This window comes from Varroa jacobsoni, unplaced genomic scaffold (genome assembly GCF_002532875.2).
Source record: "Varroa jacobsoni isolate VJ856 unplaced genomic scaffold, vjacob_1.0 contig00888, whole genome shotgun sequence".
Classification (NCBI taxonomy): Eukaryota; Metazoa; Arthropoda; class Arachnida; order Mesostigmata; family Varroidae; genus Varroa; species Varroa jacobsoni.
The window spans coordinates 73,373-95,730 of NW_019214547.1; the positions used below are offsets into that span (position 1 = coordinate 73,373).

A 22,358-nucleotide genomic window follows, 5' to 3' on the forward strand; every position below is an offset into this window, starting at 1 on the left:
TTTAGGTTTATCCTATTCAGTTGTTATCGGCACACTGGAAGAATATACAGTATACCGATGAACCACACATTGCAAATGATCGAGAATAGAATATAACGGCCAGCAAAGACAAACTGTCGATTTATTGGTACCTCTATGAATATTATAGCTCTACTTCTATATATATATATATATATATATATATATATATACACTCTCTGCAAAAAGTTCAGATACTCTATTTATGTAGCAAAGTGGTGATTCATGCGTTTAAATCATGCTTTTGCGACCTTCTTTGTTTGGCCTATATTCCATAAAAATGCAATTATTTTATTACATTGATGTTCTAGAGTATTTGAGCATGCGTAACTCTACGAAACAATGCATCTAATAGACGTAAGTTGGCCTTGCTATTTATGCTACTATAATATGGCTCACATTTATAGTGTTTTTGTTCAAATAAATTGCATCCTTACTATGATACCTACGAACTTTGATTCAGTTTAGCACAAAACGTTTCCTGCTACTCCGTAGTAACCTTACGGAAATTTTGTATTTGATGGTGTTATCTATAAATGTAGCAACATGTTAGACTTTTTTTTCTCCATCAGCACAAGTATCATTTGCCATGTTCATTCAAAAGCTTTTATTAACTTTTCCGTCAATTCATAGTTGCAAATTCGATCGTAAAGTCTGTGTCTTCTGGATTACTAAAAAACGGCGAGTGCTCTATATCTGACTTTGTCGTGGTAGTCTCGAGGTTGATCGTGAAAAGTTGTTTCGGCTATAGTAAAGACTCCCAGCACCACCGTATCCGTAAGGGTCGTCAGAATCGTCCGAATCGTAGGCCGAAGGTATGGCGAGAGCAGAACGCGGCCTATCAGGATTATCAAAGGGTACAGAACGTAGAGCAGCCATTAAAGAGCCTTTTAGCATTTGCATTTCAGATTACAAAGAAATTTGTGTCCAGGTGCAAATACGTAAACAATAGTTTTTTTCGGCATCTACATAGTACCCTAAAACACTTTTAAGGTAATAATGAACAGAAAATAACCTTACAAGCTTTGCTTCTATGAATGAAACTCGAAATCCCTTTTACTGTTAAGCATGTACAATAGAGATGTGAAAAGCACAAAATTACAATGGTAATGTACGTGGAAGTATGAGTGATCCATATTACTCTGAAACGATGCAATAGGTACCTGAGGAGTGGAGGCACTCGAGGGGGCTCCATAACGGGCCAGCTGTAAGGCTCTCCCTGAATCGAGTCTGGATACCACTGGCCATTATCAGCTGTATCCAGATAAACATTTCAAAGGTTGCATAAAATCGCCTTATTACAAACGTACTAAGAAGAGAATAACTATTTTGCCTCTGCCATAATCGAATCGGTAGGGAAATGAAAAAGGTTACACTGATTTTCAAAATGATTACGCCATATCCCGCCATTAGCACGCCCCGCCATGAGCTTATTTGTTGCGGAAGACGCTAAATACCGTCTTATATATGCTATCAGAATGAATTAAGCGTGCTCATTCTATTAGTTTTTATCTCGCCAGACATAATAGTGCGTACTCTAATGAATATACGACCATCCACGTGCAGGCGAAACAGAATATGTATGTCTCCACTATGACGAAACCAATACAATACGAAGCTTTGCGTGTCTACGCCTAAGGGAACTGTGTTCTTCGTTTGACGAAAAAAATGTCTTACTGCTTAGCTGTCGGTGAAGATGGCTTCGCCTTTGTAACCTGCGAATGCGGGCGACCCTCACGCAGCAGTGGTAGCAGTTGTAAAACGTAAGCCCTATGCCTGCCGTGGCTGTAGCCGCCAGTCGAAGGGTCCAGCGCAGTCCGACCGTTTCGATAGCAAATGAGCCTACAACTAGGCAAAGTAGCCTCCCTGTGGAAAGAAAAATCATTGACTTCTTACCTAGTACAGCAAACGTTACCAACGGTGCTTAGGACATCGCCATGTTTAGCGTGAGGTTAAGTATTGAGTACCAGATGAAAGTCTCTAGTCCTGAAAGAAGAAAAATGGTGCCAGGATTGCGTATGTGGAGCATGGCTAGCTTGTTTCGGGAAATTTTTCTTTGCATGCCGCTCATTGAGGTTATGTTTTGGCGAGTCGACGAACGTTGGATCGACAACGCTAGTAACCTGGAGAGGTTAGCGCACGGCTCATCGCTAAAAATGTCTCAGTCAATTATGCTCACTTGATGGGATAAGCAGACGGTTTTTGAATATTTCTGCTGTAGAATAACAACGATGTTACTGCATTATGTTTGTGTATGTTGAAAAGTAAGAAAAAGTTAAACTCTTTTTAAGCAGTGGTACACAAACCAATTCCGATATGTGCAATGTTGACAAGTGTATGTACGAGTGAACGGTTTTCCGGTCGCGAAATCTTTCGACTGTACGAGACTAAGGCAAGCCAGAAAACAGGACCGGTTAAACAGGTCAACAGCTCGAACGGGACCGCCCATCGGAGGCACCTACATCCGCAGAAGTAAGTATAAGTGAGCTAATAGAATAATGTTATATGAACTTCTATGTATTCCTCTATTTTCATAATAGATACTGATGTTTATTTTGTAATTAACGAAGGGTACAACGTAAAATAGTTGCAATCACAAGACTATGTCGTATTGTCCCTAATTGTAAAGGTCACGAAGGGCTATCGGCTGACACATTTGAATGCAGTAGTAAAAGCTGCGTTCTTTAAAAATTGCTTTATAGTTCAATGCAGAGCCAATGAATATTTTCATATGGGGCAATGCAATATCTTCTATAAGTGTAGCATTCATACCGAACGAACGATACTCCAGCCATCCGCGTGGCATAAAAGAGAGACGCAAACACCAGGAGGTTCACGCGCCCAGTTCCTTTGAGAAGAGTATCGGCCGCCGTCATAAGGGGCAAGGCAATTAACAGCGGAACACTCCAACTTAGGCCGAGATCCGCAAACGAAGCTCCCATAGTTTGGTACCTGTAAAAATGGAACAGTAGAGTAAGGAGCTTTTTTCTCTCCAGCAACTTAAGTGCTTTGCGCCATTTCGAAACGTGACGAAGTTTGCTATACTTCGAAGCATACGCAAATTGAAACTTTAGCCAGTAACGGACACACTGTCGAACTTGAAAATGCGAAAAAAACTGTATACTAACCAGGGTTTGACATGACCTTCGATAAGGGCAAGATCAGTGCCAAGCGCTATGGTAAGGACGAGTAAGAGGATCATTTCGCCCGACCAGAGGCGCCGGTGTTGCGAGCCATGATCGATAAAAAACGAGCTGATTCCTTCGACTGGCCGCAATAAGCAACACGCTATAGCTTCGATAACGATGCAGCAACCTTCACAACATGATTGTCAAAAACAACAGATAAAGCAGTTTATCTATATGGTTCTTGAGCAAGCTAAACTCAAATAAAACGCTGCGTATTGCTTATTCGTTCTAACCTATACCTAAGCAGGACATCACACGTGAAAAGTACGACCTGCTTTTGCTAGGCTGTACCATAAAAAGATATTGTAGTTGTATATTAATACCAACGTTTTTTTTTTCATTCAAATTTCAAAATTATCAATCGATCAAAGAAAAAAAAATCAAACAAAAAATTTCAAAATCAGCTCTCGCTACGGGTTTGAAAAATAACCAGTTACTACCGTATTATGAGTAAAATGGTATCATTGTGTTATTCCCATAGTTGTATCAGTTACACAGTCTGTGTGATATGGCCGAAGATGATTTTAGCAGATACACACCGGCAAATAGAATAGCAGACGGCGCCCATTGGATTGCTTCTACGTTTGTCTTAAAGTAGTCGAGCAGCAGACCGGACACCAAAGCCCCTATCGAGCCTCCGAGGCAACTCCAGACGCGTATACAACCTAATTTAGTCATTGAATCGCGTGAAGCGTCCAAAGCTAACAAATCCAGAAGAATAACAGCTGACATGGCAAATGCATCGCCGGCGCAGCGAAGTATCAACGTGAACCATAGCGTTAACTGAGGATCACCTTCTTCCTCGATACACGAGGCAGCTTTCATCTGACGGCCTAACAATAAAATCGAAGGCACAAATATGCAACTTCATTTAGAAACAATACTTTTCACTCCTAGTTTGTTTTAATCATAGTTTATACTTCAGATGTACTTGTTCAGGACAATGATCTCTCCTGCTTGCCCCACTATGTATCTATTTTTTATCGTATTTACTTACTATCTGTCTCTAATTCATTGTTAACCTATGTTGATGAAATAACGATGACAAATATATGTTTATACTGTACTTACTTTTCGATCAGCCTTAAGATACAGAGTATTGGAAAAGCTGTATCACTTCATGATACCTTAGCCGAGGCTGAGAACCATTATTATTATTATTATTATTTGTAAAAAAGAAAATATAGATTTTTAACTTCAGCAAAGCTTTCATAAGTCTGCGTAATTCTTTATTCAAAGTTGATGTGTACGTTCCGTACTAACTAAAAATCTCTAGGTCGTGTTTTTTTTGTATACCATTTGAATCAGCTATTGAAACCTTGCACCGGACACAATTGGATGTTGCACTCCTACACACGAGGTCATTGTAGGCCTTTCCGTTGAAGCTGATTGGGGACATAAGATCAAATCCACAGACCGCCTGTTCGATCAGTTCAAAGACGATACCGGGTAGGCAATTAATGATGTCATCTTAATGAAACCAATTGTCCTCAAAAAAAACCCCACCCAAAAAACACTACGACGCTCACCTGTATGTCAGTAGGGTCTGCAGGCGTCCAGGCTAAAGACCTCGCCGTTGACGATAGAAATGTCGAGGTAAAACTTACAGATGTATTACCTCGCTCCAAAACATGGCAATGTTGCGCTGTAACAGGTACACTGGGTATTTAATGAAGTAATTACTTAACAGGATTTGCGGTCTCTATGAATGCTCGGTTCTAATGCATTTTTATGGGCTCCATTGGTGAACCACTAAATTAACTACTTGGCTAATATGTGTATCGTTCGACGACAGGCCCATTCTGTCGCAGTCTTTCAAATTGCAAGTTTAAAATTGTAAACCCGAGTGAGTTTCTGTACCGTTTTATCAGATCCGCTTACTGACGTTGCTATGTTTTGGTAAATGCTGAATGTAGCTTTTATTATACTTGTCACAATTTCTTTTTATTCAGCCTCATAAACTGTAGTACTTACATTTATCGATTCCCGACATGAAGCAGAAGTGGATTGGGCCAAACGACATTGACTCATCATCAGGCCGACATCTAGATAGGGTCAAATTAAGAAGGCGCCATTGAGGAAGCAATTTTGAAATGAACGGAAGTCATACTGGTCGTACTTACACCTCTTTTTCCCAAAGGTCGTAATACGTATTTCTATTAGCATCAACTACGGTGCTCGCTTTTACACTGTTCTTTTTTTTTTGACTGATTTTTACTGATCTGTCCTAGTTTGAGAATGGCCTGCCTGTGGACGCAGCTCACCTGGCACTAAGTGTTTCTTGAAAAATGGAGAAAACCAGTTCATTTACGAGGGGGTATATAGAGTTCGAGATGGAAGAATTCTACGTAGGGAGTAATAAATAATGTCACCGGGTTCTCAACTGTTTTGGACAAACCTCGTATCGAGAAGTTTCCATACAAACGTTCGCTAATTAGTGCTATGAAAATCTTGGCAACTGTTTGGCGTATCACCTCGTCGTCTACTGCATATACAATGTCTTTTCTAAATTAAAACTTTCTCTTCTAAACACTGAGATGATCTAATACTTACCTGACGCGACAATCGACAAGCCTGAAATTGGCTGCTCCAAGAGGATTGAGATCAGACTCCGCACAAGATGTCCATTGCGGGCAGCGTTCAACTATAAGACCCTCTCGACAGTCGTATTCAAGAACGGGCTCTCTGGGCAACCTCTGTACTCGGGGAACCTGGCAACGGTGGGCAGCATGGATCGTGCACAAATTTCTAACTTGGTCAAATTTGTGTTACTTAAACATGTAAAATGAGTGCTAGCCTGGTCCTCGGACCATAATAACGGATCGAAACTAGCAGTGAAAGGAATACACAAACGACCTGAACAGCTTTACAATAACAGTAGCTATAGTCGGTTAGTTAAGACAAAAGTCATAGGCCCACGATGTACACAATCTCGCACCTAATCACACACCGTTAGTACCGCAAATCAACTATTTCTAAACACTAACAAACATGAGGGCTGGATACGCCACAGCGGTGATTACGACCGCTATAAATAAACTTCCGCGGTGACACCCGACATGGTCAGCTGTACGGACCAAAAGTAAGGGAAGGCCACATGACGCCAAAGCGGATAAGGCTTCTACCAGAAGTGTCTCTTCTTCGTTTAGCCCCTGAAACAAATAACAAAAACTAAAGCTAGAGAAAAATGCCCTGGAAACATGCAAACTAAAAACAGTCGAAATGATTCCATGACTTCCTGCATTGCCAGCTAGCATGGGATTAATTCATTCCTTCCTTTAAACGACAAGCAACAATTGTACCTACTCAGCCATTCGTTACATTTGAATATGCCCAATGTCCTATGATTTGCTATGAACTACCATCGTTGCTTTCTACGGGTACATCCAATTCGCGATCGAGCTAAAAGTAATGATTAGAGTCAAATGGCCATTGTCTAGTTGTTATGAATGGAAGTTAAATCTAGCGGCTACCACCCGGTGGTCGTACTTGATGGGCAAGATGTTCCTTGAGAAACGGCAGGACGGCCCCGAGAGCTAGATAGAGAAAAAACGAACTCGCTTTAACACTGGGCAAGCCGCTTCGGCGAACGTAGACCGGTGTGTGATGCGTTCGATAGACGTGCGGCTGTGGACGAAGTTGGCCCATTGCTAGCAGTTCAAAAACAAATGTTAGATATCCTGAAAAACAACATTACGCATATAGAAAATGTCGGTACACCTGAACCAACACGTCGTTTTACGCCGATCAGGCAAATCTTTTGCACGGCAAAGACTGAAGTGATTTTCGACATCATCACGTCCTGTAGTGAAGACGCCTGGAAACAGAAATGAGCGTAAAACGTCGCCCAATATATGCCTCGCACATCAGTGTTTGCGCATAGACACGTTTTGGGGAAACGACCGTTACAGGAAATACTAGAAAACGTTAACAAATCGCATACGTCAAAAAGGGAACTTTTCCCCTAAATAAAGGAGAGGAAACATAGAAAATGGTAATAATAATTCCTGCAGCTCGATTACTGGTACCTCCACATGCTACCTTCTGTTCAGTTATTTAAATAGTGTTTATTAGTTCGCACGAAATTGAAAAGATCGCTCCGGCGTCGTAAGTGTTGAATCATCATCATCATCATCATCTAAATCAAAGCTAAACACGCCAACGTTTCGTAGCAGGAAGCTGTTATAATTCGGTGAGTTCTTGGACACGAACGACAGCTACGGTCGACAGTTGTTTTTTAATGTTGAAAAGTCTAACCTGCGTGTGGGTGCGTCGCTCGCGATCGACCTAGGCTGCTTCGGGCATCTCTGCAAGTATTCCGCGCCAAGTCTTGCTCACTTCGTTCTATGGTACAACGAAAAACAGTGAGTTATACCTTCAGTTGCCCATGTTCTAAGTCACTGTATAATTGTTTTAGAATTAAGGCTATTCCACAGTTCTGATACGTCCCTTCGTGTTAGCAATTACTTGTTTTTAGGCGCTTGCTTATGCGCCCTCGTTTGAGAAAGTTCGTGGACACGCTTTAGGCTGTTAGTTTAAGGAAAACACTAAATCTGTTAAATTTACGGCTGAATTGAACATGAATAGTGGTCGCTTTTGGCCGAAATGATAGTGATCGGTCGATTGGAAGTAAACCGTTGTACAGGTCGTACAATTTGGTTTCATCGTAGAACCCATGATATAGTGAGTAGCCTACTAAGAAGTATCCAGCATATATAAAATTCGTATCTATTGCCTAATAGAATATGCGTTTACCCGTTAGTCAGAGTATTGTGGGAATAGAGTTAATCAGACACGATTATTGGGATGAAACGCAGAAAAAAAGGTCTGCTCATCTATTTGCGGTGTGAAAGACGTCTGAAACGTATTACCGAGCTCATATCTCCAACGTATATATCTTAAAAACACCGAGACCACGAATAAAGCTAATAATTTCCTGTGAAAAGGTCAAATTTAGAGTGAAAGTATTTTCTTTCTTGAGAAATAGCTATGATTATTGTTACAGAAGGCTATTCTTTCTAATGGTTCCACTATGATACACCCGCTAGGAGACTTAATTATTATTATTATTATTAAGTTTTGGTGGGCAGTTGATTCTAGAGGAACGAGGGAATTGCATGGATACGTTGCACTACTTTTGGAAAACGAACTTGATTCCACTGAAGTTTTCACAACTATTATAATTAACCACGATCGACGATCGTAATTATCTGGATTACGGTGCATTTAGATGTGAACTATGTGGCGAATTATCGCAAGATGGTTGTTACAGATAAGAATTGCTGCCCTACACAACGTACAACCAATATGTCTATACGGGCTTATAGATACGGAGTCGCTTAAGGTATCTATCTAGGCTTAACTTGGAAATGAGCAGGGGGTCACTGTTCCCAATCCCTTCAACGACGTGCATAAATTTATTTATATATATATATATTAATACCTTGTATTTATACCACTGGTTAGTTCTTTCACTCTGTCTGTAAGCTCATCCATCGATCCATCCATTCTTCTGCCGTCCTGTTTCATATGTACCCTGTGTTATGGCTCAGGTTACCTACATAAATGGGCTTGTAATAAAGCCCAGTATAGAGAGCTTTGTAAAACGCGATTTCTACCTAATACGCAAGTGTTTAGTTAGTTTTTTCGTACTTTATTAAAGTAGAAATAAAAATACTTAGCTGGCTCAAAAAAGAATTAAAATCCATTCGACAATAAGGTACACGCGAGAAATGGATCGTGCCAAAGGTTTGGAAACAGTTTCGTAACATTTTGTCCAAACCCAATGTCACCTTTTCGCCAAAATCACACTGACCCATTAGGGCTACGCCATCGGCCACATCGTTGAAAAGATTTCACCGTTGCATTCATCTTGGTGTGAAATACCGTTGACATGGCCTATCTAGTGAAGCAACACGGGGAATGTATTATTGGTGGTGCCCACGTCGAATCTGACGAACGACTATCCTATTTTTGCTATAGATGAACCTATCCTTATTAGAACCGTAGTAAAAAAGGTCACAGATAAATTCTAATATCTCAAATTTTACCTTCGGTGCTGCCAACAAGATTTGTCTTAGACGGCTAGTGAAATTCAGAGCTGCTCGAAGTCAACCCCATATTAGGACAAATTTTTATATCTTCCCTGAACGATAGGTTTATTAGCAAAAGTTGACAACAGTATCAGGCGACTCCAGACGCCAGTGAATCATATTAGATACAGATAACCGCAAATTTAATTTTTTTTTGTCCTAAAAACCACTCGTTTCGTAATCTGTTTTATATGCTATGAGACATAAATAGCCATCATTGCATGTGCATATGTAAGATTCCAGGCACCTCTAGTTACTACAAGCAGCAGACCATTACCCATTTCACGAACTAGCCCCCGGAATATTCCGCACGTAGCCAACAAATACCCCTTCGTTCCGTAGGACTTCAAAGTACTTCAGCCCCATTCAAAGGCGAAATCTAACCATTTTTTCATTTACTGATTGCTTAAAACATCTTAAGAAAATGAACATTAGCTTATATTTTTACTAAATTAAACTGATAAATATTAAAGTATTAAACCAGTTAGTATCTAGGAAACGCGATTGTGTTTTCCAGTGGCAATATGTAATAAAATCACGAAAACTTAACAACCACACCATTTTGCCGTTGGTAAAATCGTATTCTTCCTATGAATATCTTTATTATTGGCCTGCATTATAGATAAGTTTAGAACAGGCTATCGACAAACTTATCGCAGTTGGGGCCCCATAATACTATCATAACCGAGTCAGCATTCTAAACATCAAGTTACAAAAGTCAAGTTTGTTTCATTCAGGAAACGTGTTTATCTCAAAGTATCCCAAGGTACTTCGCCACCCACAATTATAGCGCCTCTGTCCGGGAGTTGTTCACTCATATGAGTTATTGCTCCATAGTTAGTACTTCGTGTTTCTAGTGGATGCGTAAATGCATCGTACGCTATGGTTGGCGAGTCGTCATGAATAGGAATCATGAACTCATCGGACGATAACGAGGCTGAATCGCCCTTCTAAAACTTGGTAAGTTATTTTTTTTTTTTTATCTAATTGTCCTTTGATTAGACCTTACTAAATAATAGAGCCGAACGTAACTTTTCACACAAGTTATGCAGCGGGCGCTTTTGTCTCTCTTCGGAGAAGATCTGAAGTTAGTCTATAGCCACTCAAAGCCTTTGACGAGTACATCGATCCCAGCCCCCTATGATTATTCTACGAAATGTTATTTGAAGCATTTATACCATGTTAGTTTTGTTCTCTGAGTTCAATTTCTCCTAGCACAGACAGAATAGGTCTACTATAGTTCGCAAACTCTCGTTGTCAATTTGGTTAGGGACACGGCCAACGAGGCGTCCTGCCTTTTGAGATTACTTTGTTCTCAGTATAAGTTTACTGTTTTTATTCGTCCAACGTTGCATACGCCGCATTTGTGACCGCGTCGCTTAGAAAGCCAATAGCGAACCTCGTTGTCTGTATAATTACAATTACGCCGCAAAAACTCGGGGAGCCTTGCTAGTTCTCAGTTTTCGCCTCCAAGCGAATTTTCTCTTATCGTGTTTGTTGGCCATGAGACATGCGTATCCGCTGTTTGTAGGTGGCACGCAAATCTAGTAATAAGCCAACACACAGACCTAATAGGAGGTATCAACTCGAACTAACGACAGACTAACGTTTATTCTGTATTCACGTTTTTCTGTAATACGTTACGGCCATTTGGGACAACAGTTTCACACGTACAGGGCAAGGGCAAGCGCGTATGTTATTTTTAATTACCTTTTGTTCGTCATGTTTATTTTGGCTTGTGTCTCCAACAATTTCTACTTGCTTTTTCTGCCACTAACTCTGCTTAGCCTTCTCACGCGCCTTGTATAATAATGAGCAAAAAACCGTTTGTTCTTCATTTGCAATGACTGTTCGATCAGTGTGGGACCGCTTTTTCAGACACGGTATAACTATACTGGTTGGCTAGCCGTTATTGATTAGAGCTAATGAACCGTTGACTTTACTGTACAGTATGAAATAGCCAGCGATGTTCGCTGGCATAGACGCGACCGCCCTCATGTATAACTATCGTCGGTATCACAATAGGCACCGGCAGACAAATACGATTGTTTGCGCTAGAATTGGCCTAATTGCAATATTAACGACCAGGCCTAGAGATAGAGAAAGCTCCACACGTTGGTCCTCTTTTAGTCCATGAATAGTACTAGCTAGAGCAACCGTTGGATTTCTCCGCCCGTTCAACGCAATGTTTAAATGCAGTACCGGACATTGTTTTTCCCGCACGTACTATCTACTATTCATTTCATTCATTCGTCTATCCGTTTGTTGATTTCGGTTAACTCATCTCCGCTCCGTTAAAGCGTTTCCCCATTTTATCGGGCATCATGTCAAATTGCATTTCGATCCGGTCTGCGGCATTACTCGGTTAGCGGCAATGGCACTGACTGCCGCAGCCACTCTGATGCTTTTGTTGTTATTGTTACTGCTGCCGCTGCTGTTGTTACAGTCATCAGTCATGTGCCATAGAGGGAATGCGTGCAAATCGCGGACAGATTGACGGAACAGCAGGAACCGTCAGCTTGTAATAACCACCACAATAACTACTGCATCTGTGATTAGTAGTATATGCCAACGTTTGTAATGGTATAACAACAACCTGTTTCTTCTTCAGCTGCAAGACCGTATCATTACGTCCTTCTACTTGCAGGAACACTTATTGGGTTAGATTAAGCCCATCGTCCCATAGCCCAGAATGTCTCACGTGGATATGGTGCTCTAGAGGCTGTTCTGTTGTTGCTAATTACGCTGTTATGCTACATGAAGCGGAACTTGCGTATGTCCGCATGCGCACGAACGTTTTCTTAGCCCTGAATCGTCCCATATGATAAACAGAACGAGAGAACTCGGCTGGGTTGTGTTACGCCATGACGGTGTGCAATTGATGCGGGCGAACACCAGACCCAGAAAGTACATGATATAATAGCACAGACGCGAAGGCTAACAAGGAACAAAATTCAAGAAGTTCTGTACTGATAAATGCGCACAATGAAATAGGCTATCGCTCGGCGATCGGTGAACGTAAAACAATGGATCAACGAGCGAATCACAATTATCAAATCGAACGACACCGTACGCGTCTGTCTCACGTAGGGCGACATAGTCTCTCCCGCAGACTCTACAGAGGTAGCTGATATAGGTGCGTAAACGTAACTATTACGTCGTCATTTTGTCCGATTCCGAGTAAAAATGGATCCAGACGTAAATGTTCAAGTATCTATGAGTGCTACGCTGGTGGCTGGGCGAACTTCAAGTTATGATGTTATTATATGCGATGCATAGCACTGCTTTTTATAGTTAATGTAGTACGTGATGTCACACTATTGTTAAGTCAGTAACACTATATAGAAAAAGTTCAGTTTCAGTTCAGGGTCTGACTTTTCAAACCAAAACCTTTACATAGTCAAGCTATCAATGGAAAGAGTTAATTTTAAATTCGCTCCAGGTAGACGTCTGACATTGTCTGAATTTGTCCAACACGATAAAGCTCTCTATGATTCGAACTTTACTGAAATGAGCCGGCCGTGAATAAGGCCGAGTTCGAACCCAGACTAGAACGCACCCTTTAGATTAGCAGGAAAATATACAATCGAGCTTGGGCATAGCTTGGATAGGCGCAACGTCTTCCCCGCCAAAATATATGCCACCGAAAAACAACGACGGTCTCTGTTTAACAAACTTTGACCAGCATAAATCACGTTTTTTGATTTATTCGCCTGTAACAGGGGTTCATATACTTCAGAGTCAGCACCTAAACGTCAATTGTAGCAGTCAGTAGTGATTCCCGTACAGCATGGATCAATAAACAAGCTATTTAGATTTGTTGAATCATTCATTTTTCTCATTTGTAAAGAAAAAAAAAAAAATCGAAATGTTTAATTCGAAAATTCGGATACTTTGAATGAATCCTGATGTGAACTGCTGCACTTGTCTGATAATGGTTACTGTTGCAAAGAGGTCACACCGCGCGTTGAAGGGGAAATTTGTCTCTCATAGCTATGTCAGTCACACATTGGTTTTTCGCTCGCGGAACGACCTTTCGACACGTAGAACATATCGGTCGAAAGAGCCTTATCTAATATATTACTGCCTTATTAGTATCCTTAGAAGTAGAACTAGGATATTAAATAATATAGACATAAATAGAACTACTAGTGGCTTCGCCAATGCGTGGGTTTCGTCCCCGTTCCCCCTGCTAAACTATACCATACTTCATTGAAGTCTCCAGGAGTTAATGACTGTTTTATGCAGCACATTCGATGTTATAGGTGCCTTAAAAACAAATAAAAATTGTGCGACTCACTTCCATGAGAAGCTCGTTGTAGCTTTACAGAAGTCTTCAATCAGACTTTACACTATGCGGCCATTTTATATGAATGAATGAAGTAGTCGAAGGCAAAGTTAATGGTCCATCTACAAACTCGAATTGGTCCATTTGGATTACACAGGATTTTACAGACGTTGCAAGATAAGACAACGAAAAGGTTAGCTATGATAGTAAATATCGAACGAAAACATTGGCGATGGGTGTGTTTCTTAATCTGCTCATCCTTCTAAACGGGCATTGTGATAACTCGATGAGGTTAGAATGAAGTGAACTCTCCGACAATACCTTGATGCGAGCATTAAAAATAGAACATTTTTTTCCTGAATGGGAAACAGGCCGCAATGACAATTTCATAATTTTAGAGAGGGGGGGGGGGGGGCATCACATTTTGCCACGGGTTTAGTTCGCACAGCAAACGCGTACCAACATGAACGAAATGTTTTCCTTACCTCGCTAACACATCGACCACTTTGTATCAGAAAATTTGTTGAAGTGATAGAAAAGATAGAACATGTGTCTACATCGTTTCAAAGAACTATGAAATCACCTACACTTCCTGTTCAATTACGAAACATACAGAATGATTCGGTCATCACTTGATGTATGGTCGATTAAAAAGGCACGCAACTTGTCTTATAGCTGCAATCCAGAGAAGAACCAACATGTCAAAACTACGTGGAGAAGCTAGGGGTTCGATGGGCCAACGATTGTAATTATAACCATTCACGGGACTTGTTGTGTACTGAAAGATGTCTTAGATGAGAAAAATGATCGAAAACCACCAGTTGGACCAGAAGAATATTCGCAAAGCGTCTTCACTTTGTTAAGTTTTAATCAGAATGATTTTTTATAATTACAGTATTAACACGTGATCGAGTACACCGTACATACACGCTACCTCTATATATATAGAACTGCACGAGAACAGACATCTCCTATGCGTTTACGAGCCAGTAGCAACTATTGGCAAACCGATTTGTTGACCGAGCTAGCCTTTGCTATAGGATAATGTTCTGTTATACTATCGCTCCGTTACGTCGAATAGGCCATTTCACGATACAATTTTCAAAAAGAATAGGCCCATTGGTATAATAAATGGTTGCACGTCTATAAAAAGATAGCGTTCTTTTTCAGCTAGTTCATTAAACCTGTTAACATTTATAGCAGGGTCAAGTAGCGATCCTTCTCGACGTAGCATTTGATATCTGTCTCTATTGTAGTCTAGCATGTTGCGAAACGCTGGATCTTTCAAATCACCTGACTTCAACAACGTTTGAGGACGAAGCTAGAGTGTAGAAAAGGTCGTCGAGGCTCTCGCAGTTTATTCACAGGAATACGCAATTCTCAGGAAAATCTAATGCTTCAAAGGCCAAAAAGTTTAGTGTGTCCTCATCAGCGGACCAGTCACGCGAATCGAGTGCCACCTAGCCAAGAACAGAGGTTCTTTGTCGGCCGATTGAAGAGGAAGATCTTCGTCGTCGTTGCAACGGTATCGGAAGGCAAAGATCTGCCATAATGAAAGTTTTTTTGCTACCAACACCTGCACATCGATTTTGTATAACTCTTTTTCTGATTCTAAATGACGACAGGATGAGAACACTGCGTCTGAATTTTTTGACACAAAATACGGTATGCACAAGTATAACTCATAACGCTTTATCCATCAGTGTCGAAACGTTGCTGCGAGGAAACCCGGCACGCTCTGCCGAAAAGTCTTCAGCGGTGTTCCACTACCTCCGCATTTAACAGTCACTAATTATTTGTCCACTAATTATATAATTGGTCTGAAAGCTTAAAAACACCGAAGGCACATTTCTTTCCGATACGTTGTGTTTTCGTTTAGCTTTGTTCGCCGGTATATTCCGAATTGCGATGAATTGAGGAGGTGTTAGTTTGTTTACGAGACAGTTACATATCGAAATGAAGAGTAGACATCACACCGGTCTACTTCATCCCTGCCACAGCATCTATTTCGAGGTCCGAGACGGTGACGAGGTCCGCTATCGCTGCTAACCGTAGGCCATTGAATCCTCCTCTATTCCACCTAAGTACTGCCAATTCTAGAAGGCATTGGCATACACATCCGTTACGTGAACGTACAACTAAACACGGCGACAATGACCATTTAGCAATGACACGAATCTCCGTCTTCTCTATTTTTCTGGCCGACCCGTCTAACGATTTCCGATGTCGCTACGTTCCTTTGCGAAGTTCACCTTTGGGCCAGGCCAGTGGGCATCTTAGGTTGGGTAGCATCCCAAACGTCGGCCGATCTCGAAACACGGGAACAGCGACAAAATCCGTGGCCGCTTTTGCTGGATACCTGGCCGTTTTCCGATCAACTTGAACGTAGCCGCAACATCATCGCCATCGTTGCGTTGCGTCAGCTGGACATCGTTCTTCGGATAGTCGATTCAGCGCCGTTGTTGTTGTCGGCATAGACGCGATGTTGTCAGAAGCGGTGGTAAGGGAAAAGGCCGTGAATGGCAAGATGACGAGAGTATCTTCCTGCTCATTGTGTCCAGACGACTCATTTTTCTCTTCTCGCTTGACCGTTGTTTTCATTCGGTAGCAGCAGCAGCAGCAGCAGCAGCAGTCTGCCTCCCTCCCTGCGCCTGGGTATACCTTCCTCGCAGTGCTTTTTACTTGCCGTTCGGCATTAGCTTCTGTGTTTAAGTGTTCGTCTTCGTTGTATTCGCTCTCCCCTTCGTGCGGCTTCTATCAAATAGTATTTTGTTTCATGGCTCCGGCATGTGCGATTGCATCTGCCAGCATTTCTTAATGGTCGCTCAGGTCAGACAGCTTTAGTTAAAGGGCTCTGGTCCGAGGGTTTTACCATAATTGGGAGCCAGAAGCCTCGAGCTCAGAGGCGAAGACGATAACTATTTGCATTTGTCTAACGATAATAGATCAGGAACAAGCCGTCCATTGATACAAGTAGGAAATGGACTAAGGCTTATGTAGTGGTGCTAGGTGTTCGTGTGAATGAATGAAGAAGTCTTGTTTCGGCTTTGAGACTGCTGTTTCAAAGTAACCAGGACAAATTGTAAATAATTTTTTTCAAAAGCCTTTTTAATTCTAACTGTATATGTTTTGAAACAATATTTTAGTAGTTATAATTGATTAACACTTGATTATTCAACGATACTTTTATATCCACAAATATATCTGCTAGCAGGCTATCAGGCTTAGGGACAGAGGACTCATATGATTCAAGTAAGGTAAGGTAATTAGTGAGTCAATTCGAGCTTCACTCAAAGATATGAAGATTCGATTCCCTTTTAGATCAAAATAATTTTCTTGCTAGACGAGTGATTATTTACTACAAAGCAGAACTCTCAGCTAGAGCAGATACGCGTCCATGTTAAAATGTATCACTAATCCCCACTATTGTTCACGGGCCTGATGTGGTACGTTTAGTCGACTTTTCAGATGGCAGATGTTTAGTTCGATCGTGTAATCTAGTAAGCGTGTTTTATCCTTCATTGCCATCCTTCGATCATTCCGGATGCCGAAAATGCTACCAACTTTGATCGTTGCTGTTATGCCCAGCATTGAGTCACTACGATGACCAATACGCAACGAACTGGGATCTATCTGTGTGGCCGTTCGCCATTACTCGGCCGAAACCAAAGCTGTAAGCCACTTTTCCTATGCTCTACACATGGTCACTGGTCGCCGTATCGCGCCGTTGAAGGCGATCCGGTTCACCGACGTAATCCGCCAACGAGGGTTACTCTGGCCAGCGAGACTGCTGGCACAGCCATCACGGCGACGTGAGCGGACCTACCATACGTCGATAGAAACCGCCGGCAGAGTAGGGGACGGAGGAACTCGATTTGTCGAAATCGTGAGTCTGATCTCCCCAAAAAAGCGTATGTTGCCACCAGACGCTTACAGTATGTATCATCGTGCGTCGTGAACAAAGACGCTCAGAACTTTTTGTTAGTGTTGTTACTTCGATGTTACCGTTAGTCTACGCGTAGAGCGTGCGGCATCGATCGAAGAACGCTGTTGCGTCAGGCAAGCGATAACGTAGCCAGCCTGCACCATTTATTGTTCGTGATTATCTGAATTGTAAGTACTTACTGAGCGTTTGCTGATATGGCGGTTTCGCCCCCATGTTTATGTTTAATGCCACAGCAAACAAAATAGATCCTTTTGGCTTTTTTTTATAATTTATCGACAATTAAACTTCCTACTTTTTCATGCTGAAACATCAATTCATTATTTTGATTTTTAGCAAATAGCGGCCCACAGCATGAACCTCGAACAGTTAATATTCCTATAAACATATATAATTGTAATTAGCAGTATATGAAAGGGACCGTTTTCGAAAAGATTTTACATTTACTTAGTTAAATTATTCTCTTCAATATATTACTTACTTAAATGGTTCGTATCATACACTAAAACAAAAAGTAAAGTTTTTATTATCTTGTAATATTTTGTAAGTAGAACAGGACATGAATTGTAAAACATTTTTACGATGGCTCGACATCAAAATGGCGAACGGGAGTTTGCTGATGACAGTTGATGTGATCCACTTACTACTTCAACAGCCGGGTCAACAGTCGGAGCGGGTTAATCGTTATTGCTACAACTGATAAATACAGCCATGCATGTCACGCTGAAGTAGCGGCAATTCAGAACATACAACGCTTGGGGCGCCACTTCAGTTGACTGATCCTCCTATTTTTTGCTTAGTTCTTCTTAATTTCAGTCGTCCATGCCGCTGTTCTTGCTACATGTACACAACTGGGGAAATTCCACCGTATCAAGCTTTGTAGATTGTCGTGTGGTCGAAGGAGGCGCAGGACCACCGCAGAACAGCTCTTGCCCACACGCTGTTCTTGGCGAGAACAACAGGCCGGTGTGAGTATTGCGAGGCCCGAAAAAAAGGTCAAATGCAATCTGCAAATCGGTGGTAGGAGCAAGCGTCCGACAGGACGGAGACCAACCAAAGACGATATGAGAATGGCGCTGAAAAGAATAAGGAACAGGGTGGATCAGCGCGAAGAGGGGACAGTGAGGCATTGAAGTCGAATCATCATCATCATCATTGTGGCTGCTATCGAAGAGGCGTCACCACCTGCCGGAACGTTGAAGCCAGCCGACGGCGCAACATGACCGAACGATCAGTGGTCCAAGCAGGAACATCATTGGCCGTCGTGAGATGCGGGTGAGGGCGAAAACGGGGCAGAAATGCAGCGCCTTAGGCTAACAGCGCTAATAATAACTACAACCGAATACACAGAATAAAAAACACGCAGTCTTGGCCTGAGTAACAACAAAACGAAGATATCATCTGCTAGGTAAGAGATACCGATATCAAGCTGAAAGGTCAAAGGTATGTATCTGAATAGACTGCAATAGCTGAACTCTATATCGACAATGTAGGGAAATCCTTTGTCAATTGTTTGCTTCGATACAAAACTACCAACGAACTGGGTAGGGTATTATTTAAATGAAAAACGAAAAGCCCCCCTTAGACTCGTTCAACGATATCTATGTGCTTTTAATGTTCTTTATTAATAATCGTATTGCGCTTCCGTAACAACTAATTTCTAGCTAGTCAAAATTTATTAATCATTCTTTCACTTTTTCAGTTAGAGCCTATTTACAGTATATACTGGCTATGTTAATTTCCGATTTTCTCGGTTCCGTCCCATGGAGCGATACAGGTTTTTTCAAAAGGATCGCGATATCATTTATTATTGACCGTACTTAATTGTGATGAGCATAAACAGAGTATTGCTTTGATAGGTCAATAAAGCTCAACCAAATCTCAATTCAGCTGATTTATCAAACATGAAAGCAATTCGTTGTGCCGATACGGCCGCGACCATAACACTAACGGCAGTGATTATGCCATAAACAAGGATCAGAACAAGTTTATAAATAGACTTTCTTACTACCTAAATTAGGACAACTATCGTATGTGGTACAACCTCGAAGAATAAACGCAGTGCTCCAAAAGAAGTAAACAAACCCGGATAGACCGAGGTAACCAAACGACGATCTACCAACTTATTTCGCTATAGCGTCACCCCTCCCGACTAACACAGATGTTGTCTTCACAGACTTCACCCTATTGCGGGAGCTTTTCTCGAACATCTGCCGTCCCCCTGCATCGCTGCAACGCTTGCTTTAACGGATGAGGGTCTTTGTACGATAGTGTGTTGTGGGGTCTGTCTGAGACAGTATGACGCCTAGAATTTAAATTTCGCACCGACTTCAACTGCTGATGGAAACATCTAAAATCACCCGTTTTGAAATGTTCGCTACAATTTTGCTTCTATCGTTCGTAGAGAAGGATTACCTCATCGTTGTTTTGGTTGCACCAACCTGCTGCTGTATCCCCTTACGGCGTTGACGTTGTCGACTTTGATTTCTCGCTGGAGTCGTCCGCCGAGACGTAGAGAAGATAGTAGAATAGGAAAGATGGGAATGGAGTCTTGCCGCCGCGTCGTGAACGTTGTCAATCGGGAACATGTACACCATCTGCCGCATCTTAGCCAAAACATTGTCGCATATTTTCCATACGTTGAAACAGCTCAATAAACTACTACGGACAAGGCATAGCGCGGTACACCGCGTAGACAACGTGTACACCATAAATGTATTTGTTACAATACAGTAAACTCAAGTAATACCCCAAACATGACACTACGCTTGGAGGTATTCGCACCCCAATAGGCCAGACGGTAGATTCGGATTGTAGGTAGTGCTTATGAAGCCTAGTTTTTTTAGTCTGGGAAAATTCAACATGAAAAGCTGTTTCGAACGTGGCCGCGCTGGATAGAAGTATGTTAGCCTAGTCAGGTATAGCTAGTCCTCTGATAACACGAACCTATTTAAAGGTATAAGAACGTTTTACGCATTTACGCTCGCCTTTCGTGTCGGCTGTTATAGAGACATATATGCTCTCGTTCGGTTTACCGACATGGCAGTTTCACCGAAGCCGCGACCCTACTGCAGAGTAGCTTTTTTTTTTTTACAAATTCGAAACATTTTGATTAGTTCAGGGATTTTTAGACAAGGCTTCAAGCGTACGCGTAAATATGAATAGCTTGCCGTCAGCCGGATTCATCTAAATGCCAATACACACCTTCGAACCTGGTCCATATGATACGGTCCTCTACGCATAGATAACGTGTTACGTCTACGATAACAAGAATCTAATCTATACAATACAATAGCGTATTCATAAAAGAACGTGACCACCGTGCAGAATGCTATAATTACTAAATCAAATACTATTTCAAACGCTAAGTATTGCACAGAGGTCGCACCCGACTTTTTCGTAATTTGTCTATACCAATCTATGTTAATTGGCTATTGGCATTGTTCCTTGACTCAACGCGCTCGGTTGGCCTGTCGTTTCGATTCGCTTCTCCTTGGGTGCCTGCCTGAATCCCTTGGGTGAGCCCTTCCTATCTGTTGAGCCTTCATATGCCGCAGACCGGAGACTTCAGTTTGGCGGCGGTGGGCGCATCTCTCTTTATCTCGTCAGTAGTCAACTAATCTCCGCAATGTACAGGCTTCGAGCTATCGCTGTTATTACCCCGCTGTTGTGCAGTTTGTGCCGAAGACGTCCGTCTGGCGATCCTATTATGTAAGCCGAGAAAGGCTGCTTGATCCTTTGCCGCAAATCAAGTCGCAAATAGAACAGAAACAATACAAGCCTTTGTGGTAAGCCTCCTTCTGTAGATACGTTTGGATGTGTAACGAAACATGCGACATTCTAGAATACTAACAACATCGAACGACATTTTGGTAGAAAACATGATTTAACAACTCTTTGCGGCTTTCAGAGTGTTCCTTATACGACTCTGAGAACCTCTATTTGATTCTGAAGATGTTTCTCCTGTCTGATCGAGCAATGTTACATCATGTTAGCATCATTCCTCACTAGCTTTGACAACCGGCTCCGCACTCGACGGAGTTTTACGAGTTCTTGGGGAGCAAAACAGTCTTGTAAGTCCTCAGTCTTATACATTCCCTAAAAAGCTAGCACATAATGAAACTGTATAATTGTACTGACTTTGACGGGTAAAATGCAAAACGTTTTTCGCCCTTTATGAAACTAGATGCGTCATTTCAGACGTCTTCCTATGAGACTAGCTCGTAAGTGTGGAGCAGCTATAGATGTAACGGCCGTTGGTTTATGATATAACAGTGACGCCGGGGCAGGGGACCAGTGACCCTCCGGTATAGCGCTATGGAGCCCCGGATGCCGGTTTGTATGTAAGGGTAAATATGATACAAACAACATGCGTCGAAAAGCGAACAAGCATTGTTGTAATAACAATAATAAAAGTAATATATTAAAACGACGTACTTGGTTTGGAGTTTAAACGCTGTTCTAAACTAAGCTAAAATACTTAAATCTGTTATGAAAAGGGTAGAAATTTCAATCAGAAAATGATTCTCGGTACTGCTGTCGCCTTCTGATTCTGATGACGATAGTTTCAATGTAATTTTAGGTAGGAGTAATGTTTTTTCATAGATTGGAATATTCTAGATTTAAGCAAGCGGAACCCAAGCGTATGTGATTGACATAGCGGAAGATAGGCTAAGTAGGCTGCACGGAGCTCACTTAGCTCTTAATGAAGTGTTTTTTATAAACTAATAACCGTTGCGAAGATAGCGTAAGAACAATTATAAAGAAAATCAACAAACATCAAACTCGTGGTTCCTATCTAGATTTGGATTCAGGAAGACAGTTTGAAA

At 41.6% G+C, this 22,358-nt stretch overlaps 1 protein-coding gene across 1 annotated transcript; it reads right to left on the minus strand.

Annotated features, from left to right (window-relative positions):
* Nucleotides 1-601: 601 nt before the first annotated feature.
* Nucleotides 602-16,011, minus strand: LOC111271701 (uncharacterized). The gene is made up of 15 exons (XM_022852652.2): nt 14,880-16,011; nt 7,464-7,550; nt 6,696-7,023; nt 6,194-6,358; nt 5,760-5,917; nt 5,181-5,251; nt 4,736-4,851; nt 4,503-4,626; nt 3,746-4,039; nt 3,147-3,333; nt 2,791-2,970; nt 2,325-2,476; nt 1,696-1,884; nt 1,182-1,272; nt 602-856 (listed from the first exon to the last, which is right to left on the minus strand). Exons 3-15 carry the CDS (start codon nt 6,852-6,854, stop codon nt 709-711), a joined length of 2,034 nt encoding a protein of 677 aa, XP_022708387.1. The 5' UTR covers nt 6,855-7,023; nt 7,464-7,550; nt 14,880-16,011; the 3' UTR covers nt 602-708.
* Between the last annotated feature and the right edge of the window lie 6,347 nt (nt 16,012-22,358).

Coding starts and splice junctions, on each gene's coding strand:
- LOC111271701 (XM_022852652.2), bottom strand. CDS start 6,854: ATGGGCCAACTTCGTCCACAGCCGCACGTCTATCGAACGCATCACACA. Junction 5,252..5,759: donor CTTGTCGATTGTCGCGTCAG/GTAAGTATTAGA, acceptor GACCCTATCTAG/ATGTCGGCCTGATGATGAGT. Junction 4,627..4,735: donor CAGACCCTACTGACATACAG/GTGAGCGTCGTA, acceptor CTGATCGAACAG/GCGGTCTGTGGATTTGATCT.